This window comes from Bison bison, unplaced genomic scaffold, assembly GCF_000754665.1.
Source record: "Bison bison bison isolate TAMUID 2011002044 unplaced genomic scaffold, Bison_UMD1.0 scf7180017864221, whole genome shotgun sequence".
NCBI classification, from domain to species: domain Eukaryota; kingdom Metazoa; phylum Chordata; class Mammalia; order Artiodactyla; family Bovidae; genus Bison; species Bison bison.
This window is the reverse complement of record NW_011494793.1, coordinates 916,325-926,996: the sequence shown is the minus strand read 5'-3', so window position 1 is coordinate 926,996 and position 10,672 is coordinate 916,325. Positions and strand designations below refer to the sequence as shown.

Here is a 10,672-nt window from a genome sequence, read left to right as displayed (position 1 = left end):
CTGATGGTTGTGCTTCTGGGTCTAAAATTAGAGTGAGGTGGTCCCAACAAAAATTGGAACAGGAAGGCTCTAGATTCTAATTTCTCAGAGTTCTCTCTGCTCGTGATCTTGAGCAAATCACGACTAACTCTGCAAGGCTGTTTCCTTATCTGTAAAATGGAAGCAGAAACTCCTGCCCTCTCTGAAGTATGGGCTGTGATAAGGATCAGACCATAGCAACTGGTGCTTTATAAATTGGCCCTGTGGTCCACGTCTGTGGTTTGGTTGGTCTCATATCCATCCATCCCCATCTTGGCTAGCACCCCAGTTACCCTGGGGAGTAGCCTCTCCCCTTCTCAGTCTACAGAGTTGGGTGGTGTTGACTCCAACCTCAGTCTGGATGGACGTGGGGTCAGGACCGCCAAGCAGAGTGCTGCATTTTCCTCAAAGATAGCTTTGTGTTCTGGGATGGGTGTATGAACTAATTGGGGCTAACAGATTTAGAACCAGGACTTTGGTTCAAACTGTTGGAAAGAGACCTTCTTTTCTGCTGAACTTGGCTGTCATGATGCTAATCTGGGGATGGACCGGAGAATAGAGCTGAGGAGAGAAAAAAATGGAAAGATGGTAGGAAACAAGGTCTGGTCACACAACTGGAGGCTTCGAGTCCAGATATATATCAACACATACTTTCTTTTTGCTTCAGTTGGACTGAATGGGACTAACTCACTTGGCGCCGTCGGGGGTTTTACACCAGCAGGCAGACTTGTGAGCGTTTGTTTGATCTGGATTCATTTCCCTGGGCACTCTCCGATCTCAAGTCCTGGAGTGCTCCTGCAGCAGCTGCCAGCTCTTCTCTCTGCCTGGATTTGACCATCCACACTGCTTTCTTGAAGTTCTTGAGAGGGTCCTGTTGTGAGATTCTTGATGAAGGGCACTGGAAACGCTCACGGATGAGATAGCCGTGTCTGGAGGGGGCAATGAAGCCATTGGAGGTTGGGATGATTCTGTTCACCACGGCATGCACAAACTGGACAGCCAGCAGTGTGCCTGTAGGGAGAAGTGGTGGGATGGGCACAAATGATAAAAATTCAGCCACAGAGATCCAATCTCACACATTTGAGACTTAGCTGCGTGGGGTCAAATTTCTTCTATCCCCCTTACTGGCTTAGGCATGACAGCAAAATTCTCATTCCCTCTTGCTTCATCCACAATATGGAAATGATAACTGAGCCTACCTGCTGAGGGGAATTCTGAAGATTTGAAGATGTTATGCATGTCAAGTGCTAAGTATCAGTTTCATCCCAAAGTGAATTCAGTCAATATTATTATTGGAGAAGGAGCGGGAAGAGAGGTTGTGAACCTGTGCCGGATGGGCTTTTAAGGCCACAGTCCACAGACTTTAGCATCTTTATTACTCTGTATTAGAATACAATGTATTCAGTTGCAATGTATTAGAACATAACTATTCAATTATACTGATTCAGTCACAGTGTTTACAGTTATAATGTATTTGATTACAATATATTCAACTCTATCTGCTATTCATTCAGCCACTTACTTGCTTTATGACCTTGAGAAAATTTCTTAATCACTCTGAACTTCAGCTTCTTCATTTGTCAAATGGGGATAGCAATAACTCCTACCCCTCCCTGCCAGTGTCATAAGGGTTCCTTTCTCTATAGGAGAATGTGACAAAGGTAACCATGGGGAGCAGGTAGACCAGCTTCAAACCACAGCCCACCCCATCTCTCAGAGCCTCAAATTTTATAAAAGGTGGGTGTGTACTGAGATAATGAAATGACTTGGTGACAGTATCCAGTACACAAGAAATGTTAACTTCTGTTAATATGTCCTTAGTGTGATGTTAAACAGAATGAGAAATGTGGAGTTTTCAAAGTGGTTGATCTTAAACAAGGCTCCCCAAACATTTACAGGACCTGAGGAAAGAGAATGAATGGTCAACGTCCTATAAGATACAATATGTAAACACTGTAAACCCAGCTAATAAACTGTTGTATTAAGTGAAATATATTCTATCCTTCTACATTGGTTGATATACCTTCAGAACACCTGGAAGGTCAGGTTTGGGTTGAGGATTCTCAGGCTCTTCAGTTCCATGTCTGAATATAACAGTATGGGAGACCCCAGATGTCTGCGATTTTCCCCTTCTCTTCCCACATCCAGCTCCATCCTACATCCCTAAGGGGCCTCAGATACATACATGTGAATCCCCACCCAGGTCACACATCCCAGACTCCATGCACACCATTCCACAATCACCTTCACATCCTGGGGGTGTGCACGCTCAAGGCATAGCCCACTTTCAGAAGGATAGACCTGGGAAAGAGGCCCACAGAGGCCCTAAAGAGGACTTCTGGGGCATGTGGGGAGGGTGTTCTGGAGTTCCAGGTTTTCAGAGCATGGGTTCTAGAAGAAGAGGTATAGCTCCAGTTGGGCCTGTTCCCTGAAGCTGCAGATACCTGCCCCCCAAGCAGATGGACCCAATGAAGGGAGGTCAGAGCAGAGCCCTCTAATGTCAAGGATCCAGAACAGGGTCTTTTGTCTCCAGACCTAAGCTCAGTCCTACCCTCAAAGCAAAATGACTCACCATCCAGCACACTCCATACAATTATGGAGCAATCTTTCAAGCCTGCGTAGACATACTTGTCATCCTTGGAGAAGCAAGCACATTGGACTCCTATACAGTAAGAGTTCTGTAGAAAAAGGCAATGTGATCTTTATTTCAGACTGAAAGACACCTAGGAATCCAGCCCCAAGGCACTTGTATAGGAAGCCAGACTTGTAAACACCTCTTGGGTGATGCATATGTGCTAAGTCGCTTCAGTCATCTCTGACTCTTTGTGACCCTATGGACTGTAGCCCACCAGGCTCCTCTGTCCCTGCAATTCTCCAGGCAAAAATATCTCCTCCAGTGGATCTTCCTGAACCAGTGATTGAACCTGCACCTCTTATGTCTCCTGAATCAGCAGGCAGGTTCTTTATCACTAGCACCACCTGGGAAGCTCCTTCTTGCGAGATGGATCAAGTTAAAACCTGGAGAGATGCTACGCATTGATATTCCTTGGCCCAAAATACATCTTCAAAGAGATTGGTTTGAGAGGATTAGTGACATTTTGCATTGGAGAACAGGAACTATAGGATTTAATTTCTTAAATGATCTTGGTTATACAAGTATTAGCTCCAATTGTATTTAATTAAAAACTATATGCTAAATGAAATTAGGAATCCTAGAACAGAAAAAAGGAACTCACTGAAAAACATATGATCCTGGACTTCCTTGTGACACAGTGGGTGGGAATCCACCTACCAATGCAGGGGACGCAGGTTCAATCCCTGATCCGGGAAGATTCCACATGCCACGGAGCCCCTAAACCTGTGCGCCACAACTGCTGAGCCCGCATGCTTTACTACTGAAGCCCGTGTGCTTGGAGCCTGTGCTCTGCAACAAAAGAAGCCTCAGAAATGAGAAGCCTGGGCATCTGAATGGAGAGTAGCGCCATTCATTGCAACTAGAGAAAGCCCACGCAAAGCAATGAAGACCCAGTGCAGCCAAAAATAAATTTTTAAAAAGATACAAATAAAAAAAAAAACCAACAACATATGATCCCAATAAAGTTGATAGCTAATCATATTGTTCCCATGTTACTTTCTTAGTTTTGACAAACATACTCTAGTTATGTAAGATGTTAATATCAGGGGAAGCTGGGTCAGGAGCAGGTAAATGGGAACCTTCAAACTATCTTCACAACTTAATCTGTAAATCTAAAATTATTCCAAATTTAAGTTTATTTTTTTAAAAAGAAAAAGCTAGGTGTATTTAACTGCTGTGGTGATATTTCCCAACTCAACAAGGCAAAAGATTACTTATATCTCAGCCTTATAGTGACTTCATCAAGATAAGTCAGGGGGGATGAAGGCATTTTGAGATGAAACTGCCTGTATTCTGTTCTCTTAGTTACAAGATTGTCTCCCTTAGTTTATTAAGAATGCTTATATCTTGCAACCTCAGGTACTATCTTTGTTCCGCATCTGAGAAAACTGGAATATTAGCACAACCTTACAAGATTGTTGTGAGGAATAAATTATAAAATGGTATTTTAATATGTATATTTGGACTGCAAGCAGATCAAACCAGTCAATCCTAAAGGAAATCGACCCTGAATATTCATTAGAAGGACTGATCCTGAAGCTGAAGCTCCAGTACTTTAGCTGCCTGATGTGGAGACCCGACTCATGGAAAAGACCCCGATGGTGGGAAAAATTGAAGCCGAAGGAGAAGGAGATGGCAGAGGATGAGATGGTTAGATAGCATCACCGACTCAACGAACATGAATGTGAGCAAACTCTGGGAAATAGTGAAGAGGAGCCTGGCAGGCTGCAGTCCATGGGGTCATGAAGAGTCGGCAGCAGTGACTGAACAATTTTGCATAATATATATGAATATGTAAATATATGATATCACGCAATCATACTGATACAAAATTTATAACTTCTTAAGAGATGGATGTGAAAACTCTTGAACACTTTGTATGTAAAGGAGTCATCAGTTTCCCTCCTCAGAGCCTTCCCAGTTGCTGTTCCTTCTGCCTAAAATGCTATTCCACCAGACTTACCTGACTTTCTTAATAGCAGCCCTTGCCACGCTCTACCTCTTTTTCTTGCCCTATTTTTCTTCAAAGGTCTTGTTGCACCCCAAACATCATGTATATGCTGCTTTGTTTTAATTTCACAAACATTTAATGGTCAGGAGCTGTCCGAGGGACAGGTACCACCTCAGTGAACAAAACACATAAAAATCCTGCCCTCACAGAGCTCACAGTGTCTCCCCGACTAGAACGTGGCTCCAAGAGGTGGGACGCTGTCTGCTATGGTCAAGCACCTTCCTCGGCACTAGAAAGAGCCCTGGCATGGGTCATACAATCAAAACCTTTGGGTGAAAGAAAGGCCAGACAGGATCAGGGTGAGAAGAGTGAGGCAGGACTGTGCCAGTGCAGGATTTGATCCTGTCTTTATTTTCACTTTTTGACTGTGCTGTGTAACATGTGGGATCTTAGATCCCTGACCAGTATCGAACCCGGGCCCCCTGCATTGGAAGCTCGGAGTCTTAACCAGTGGACTGCCAGCAAAGTTCCCATCCTGTCTTTATTTTAAATGTTGCTATTTTGGGCTTCGCTGGTGGCTCATTGGTAAAGAGCCTGCCAATGCAGGAGACACAGCTTTGATCCCTGGTCCTGGAAGATCCCACATGCCATGGAGCAACTAAGCCTTTGCACCACAACTATTGAGCCTGTGCTCTAGAGCCCAGGAGCCACAACTACAGAAGCCTGTGTGCCCTAGAGCCCATGCTTTGCAACAAGAGAAGCCACCACAATGAGAAGCCTGAGCACTTCAGCTAGAGAGTAGCCCATACTCGCTGCAACCAGAGAAAAGCCCGTGCAGCAATGAAGCCCCAGCACAGCCAAAAATAAATACATAAATAAAACATTTGAAAATAAATAAATGTTGACATTTTATTTTGTGTGTATTTTTTGCATTTATTTTTATTTTTTAAACATTGAACTAAACCATTATTTCTCTGGATGGCCAAGTTTTTTGGCATCCCCTAAAACTCTCTTCTGGAGGCGAGGACCTCTCTCACTTGACTCACACTAGTTCCGACCCTGGTTGGCTGCATGTGGTGTACCCTTAATAAATGATGCCCATCATCCATTTTCTAATGCCAGGACATGCGCATGGTGTGGTAGGCTACCCACCGTGTAGCTCATCTCGAATTTCCACTTGCACACCTGCAGGTCCCAGAGACACAGTAGGGCTTCCTCGGCCCCGCTGACTGCCAGCTGCTCTTTGTGGCTGACCTCCACACAGGTGACTCGGCTCCCATGGGCCTCCAGAGGGAACACCTTGGAATTCACACACTCGTAAAGGAAGAGGTCACCGTTGATCATGCCGTAGATGACACGACAGTCAGCCAGAATGGCCACACTGGCTATGGTGTCAGGCAGTTGGGTATAGAAGGTGTATATTGGCCCGTCGATGACTGGACAGGGGTCCCCCGGGCTGATGTCCAGCACCAGGACGGTGCTGTCATAGGCAATGGCCAGGTGCCCCTCGTCCTTACTAAGAGCCATGCAGTTGACGGCTTTCCGGGCTTCTGGAGGAGGGATACACATCACGTCTTGTCTGGAGTTCAGGGGGAACACCAGGACAATCCCCGAAACGAGGCCAGTGAAAAGGAGATTGGCCTGCTCGGCAACCTCCAGACACCTGACCTCGTTGGAGGTGTCCAGAGCATCTTGCTCCTCACCTGTCATAGAGAGAAGACCGCATCAAGAATGTATCACAGGGATACTGGTTCCCATCTTTTAAGGATTTAAAAAAATGCTTTTGTTACCCTTCAACTTAGCTATTGCCAGTCTCCCTGGTTTCACTCCTGCCCACCAATCATCCAAGCTTTAAAATATGACAATCACAACATCTCACTGCCCTGCCTCAGACCCTCTGAAGGTTTCTCAGAACCAATATACATGCCTTTCTCAGGTCTTTGGAACCTCTCATCCCAAATGTTTCCTTTTGCCACCCTCTGTAAAGGGTAGGAGAGTAAATATTTTTGCCCCGTATGCTCTCTGCTGTCACCACTTAACTCTGCTGGCACAGCCCTAAAGCGGCCACAAACAACATGGAAACAAGTGTGTGTCTGGATTTGGCCCTTGGGCTGTGGCTTACTGACTCCTATCACCTTGCCCACCACCCTGCTCTGTTTCTTCACATCCTACTCTCCCCCATGACTAGCAGGCAAGCACCTCAAATTTTACAACTTCATCTGCCTTGCTCACTGTTAACGCCCAGAGTTTGGCCCCAAGACTAGCACTAAACCAATGTCTGTCGAATCCAGACACGAACTTGAGAGTGAATTTCTTTTCTCATTTTATGATCAGCCAGGCAGAAGATTGAAGGCAGAAGCAGAAAAGGATGACAGAGGATGAGATGGTTGGATGGCGTCACCGATTCAATGGACATGACTTGGTGACTGAACAACAACAGGAATTTCTATACCTCCGTCTACCCAGTGGGGATTGGGCAGGTATTACTACTGACATGCTTAGATCCCCTTTACCAGTCAGTTCACCCAGATCTAAGACCTCATGGCTGTTGAGTGAAGGAAGCACCTCATTTAGCAATGCCTAGGGGCTGAGCCCACCACCTAGGATGGACAGTGACTGCCTGATATGGGAGTAAAAAGGCTGGTCCCTTTGCTTCAAGATGGGACAACTGTGAAGTGCAATTCGTGTTCCTGGGCTCCTTGTGGAATCAAGCTGAGACCAGCTCCATGTTCAACACTGCTGCCACCCAGCCTGCTTCCTCACTCTCTCCTCCTGGGAGCTCTCCTCTGTACACCACTTGTGCAAATATCCCCATCAGGAACCCTGCCTCCAGGGAAGCCTCAACTAAAACAGGAATTGACCATCAAATAGTCAATGACCATATGCTAGAAATTTATGAAATCGATTCCTGTTTTCTATCAGCCACTTTTAACCTAACTGGGGTGTTACACACTGAATGTTTGGGTCCTACCCCCAAAGAGGTGTTGAAGTCCTAACCCCCTAATGTGATGGTGTTGGGAGGTGGGACCTTTGGAAGGTGATTAGATCATGAGGGTAGAGTCCCCATTAATGGAATTAGTGCCCTTGTAAGAAGAGACTCTAGAGATTGCTTCTTTCTCTGCTCTCTGCCATTGGAGGACAGATTGAGAAGGTGGCCATCTGCAAACCAGGAAGTGGGCTCTCAACAGACATTGATCTGCCAGGGCCTTGATCTCAGACTTTCTAGCCTCCAGATCCATGAGAAATAAGTGTCTGTTCTTTAATCTTCTCCTCTTCCTGTCTATGGTGTTTTGTTATGACAACCCAAACAGACCAAGACAGGGGCTTCAGTTCTTACCCACACAAATGGCTGTGCTTAAGTCTTACAAACCTTCTGCCAAGTCCCAAATGCTGACTTTGTTTTTGTCCCCAGTTTTAGGGAAATAGACATAGCTGCCGTTGTGTGACACTGCTGTGAGGCCAGTGCGGTCCAAGAATGGGTTAGAGGCCCTCGGCTTCTGAGCACAGGTGAGATCCCAGACTTTAAAAGATGAGGACTGACGGGAAGCAGATGCCACCAAGGCCCCACCCCGGGCCAGCAGGCTCACAGGGGCCCCGACACCGTCCAAGATGTCCAGCAGAGTCCCCTGCGCTGACAGACTCCACACCTGAGGATGGAAGCAGAGCGGCAGAACTTCTCCTTATGCTGCTGCAGTTCAGGAGGAATATTCTTAAGCTCACTTGTCTGCCCAAGATGAACTTTCAGGCTGGAGGTCAAGGGCCCTCACATTTCCTCACCCCCTCAAACCTTCCTACATCTCATCAATCAGCTACCATGGCAGTTCTCAAAGTGTGTTCCAGGGAACCCCTGGAAGTTAGCCTCCAGGTGGTTCTGCAAAAGGGGAGTTTCAGGGAGTTCTACAAAAACACAATTATTTTTGCTGTTATTTAAGAAGTCATTTGTCTTTTTTACACATTCTTCCTCTCATAAATGAGCAATAGTCTTCGAGAAACTATGGAATATGTTATCAGAACAGATGGGAGAATGTAGAATCAAATATGAGAATCTGATTGTCTTCTATGAAGCCAGACAAGAAAGAGATTTGCCAAAATATGAAATGATAACACTTTTCATGATTTTTGTGTGTGTGTTTCAGAAAATAATTACTGTTTTCACAAAATTATGCTATTATATTCATATGTCACATTGAGGAATTAATGGAGAAGTATTTTTAGATTTTGGCATTTAAAAATTTAACATGGTAAGTATCAGTAGATACTAAATGCAATACAGGATCTGAAAAATGACACTTGTAGAAAAACTGGTGAAATAGGATCGAGGTCTGTAGATGAGTTTTGTCCCAAATGATATTGTCCCAATGTTAATATCTTGGTTTTGATAATGAGATCAATGTGATATAAGATGTTAACCCTGAGGATAGCTGGATGAAGAGTTGATATGTATAGTTTTATGTTTTACGGAAGAGTTGCGAAGAGACCCAGAGAGTACTGATATATGTGTGTGTGTGTGTGTGTGTATAATCATATACATATATATGTACATATATATGTGTGTGTGTGTATATATATGTCCAATCCTGCTCCTCTGAAAGTTATATATATATATAAATACATATACACACACACACATATATATGGGGCTTCCCTGGTGGCTCAGGTGGTAAAGAATCTGCCTGAAATGTGGGAGATCCGGATTCAATCCCTGGGTCAGGAAGATCTCCTGGAGAAGGGAATGGCAACTCACTGCAGTATTCTTGCCTGGAAAATCCCATGGACAGAGGAGCCTGGTGGGCTACAGTCCATGGGGTCACAAAGAGGTGGATGACTGAGTGACTAAGACACACACGTATATTTATGAGATCTGGGCTCTCTTCACAATTCTTCTGTAAGAACCTAAAACTATTTCAAAATAGATCATTTGTTAAAAAATATATGAATCATGCGGATATAATCCACATACCTGAAAGCTCCTTGAAGGTTCTCAATAACCTTTAAAAATCTAAAGAGGTCCTAAGACCAGAATGTTGCTGCTACTGTATCACATGCTCTTCTCCCCAGCTTGGAGGACTTTGAGCTTAATAGGATTTTTTCCCCATCTCCCCAACCCTGCTCCTCTGAAAGTCAAACTCTTCCCAGTATTTTATGTTTAGCAGGAATGCTCTCTCTTTTGTTGAGTGCTTTAATAATTCTCCCTAGATCTGTCTCTGAGTCCCAGAAGACCACCCCCACCGTGTCATCCAATGACCTGCTCTGTTTTGCCTGCACTAGTCTTTGTGGGTTTCTGTATTTTGAAGCCAAATGATCCCTAAAGAACCATACTTTGGGACTTCACTGGTAGTCTGGTGGCTAAGACTCCTTGCTCTCAATGCAGGGACCTGGAGATCCCATGTGCCACAGCTAAGAATTTGCATGTCACAACTACAAGATTCCACATATTGCAACTCACACCCGGAACAGCCAAATAAACAAATATTTTTGTTTAGAAAAAGAATACTTCTCTTCCAGAGGTGGAGGTGAGGATGATGGGCCATGCATCTCCCCCTCACCTGAATGAGTGCATCCCGGGACCCGGTGACAATCAGATTGTTTTCAGGACCAAAAACGGCTGTCTCTACCACATCTTCGTGTTCAAGGTCAGTGGCCAGGAATCGATGAAATCCCTGTGCATCTGCCAAAAATATCCTCACGGACCTTCCAAAACCTAAAACAGCAGAGACCAAGATTATACTTTTCACTCCTTGAGGAATTTGAGAGTAATTGAATTCAATCAATAATGATTTTTTTTTGAGCACCTACTATACGCAGGTGGAAAGGATACAGTGGTGAACAAGCTAGACCAGGCCTCCATCATAGAGCCTACAGTTGGGGAAGGGTGAGCACACCAGTGATCAATAACCTCATAGAAAACAGTAAAGTTATTTATTATCACAAGGCTATGAGTTTTCAGAGAGCTGATTCTGCCTGTTTGGGTTGCTGGTGGTCTCCCAGAACAAAGCTGGACACATGGTAAATACGTTTTGAAGGTGGAGGGAGGGGTGGGAGGGCAGGAGGAAGGAAGGAAAATAAAA

General features: G+C 44.8%; 1 protein-coding gene across 1 annotated transcript in view; it reads right to left on the bottom strand.

Annotated features, from left to right (window-relative positions):
* Positions 1 to 727: 727 nt before the first annotated feature.
* The window catches only part of NWD1 (NACHT and WD repeat domain containing 1), a 74,544-nt gene continuing 64,599 nt past the window's right edge, over positions 728 to 10,672 (bottom strand). Inside the window, exons 16-20 of the mRNA XM_010845673.1 lie at positions 10,151 to 10,305; positions 7,975 to 8,251; positions 5,757 to 6,307; positions 2,591 to 2,696; positions 728 to 1,029 (exon numbers count right to left, since the gene is read on the bottom strand). Of these exons, the coding sequence (XP_010843975.1) occupies positions 728 to 1,029; positions 2,591 to 2,696; positions 5,757 to 6,307; positions 7,975 to 8,251; positions 10,151 to 10,305 (1,391 nt within the window). The remainder of the gene's footprint in view (positions 1,030 to 2,590; positions 2,697 to 5,756; positions 6,308 to 7,974; positions 8,252 to 10,150; positions 10,306 to 10,672) is intronic.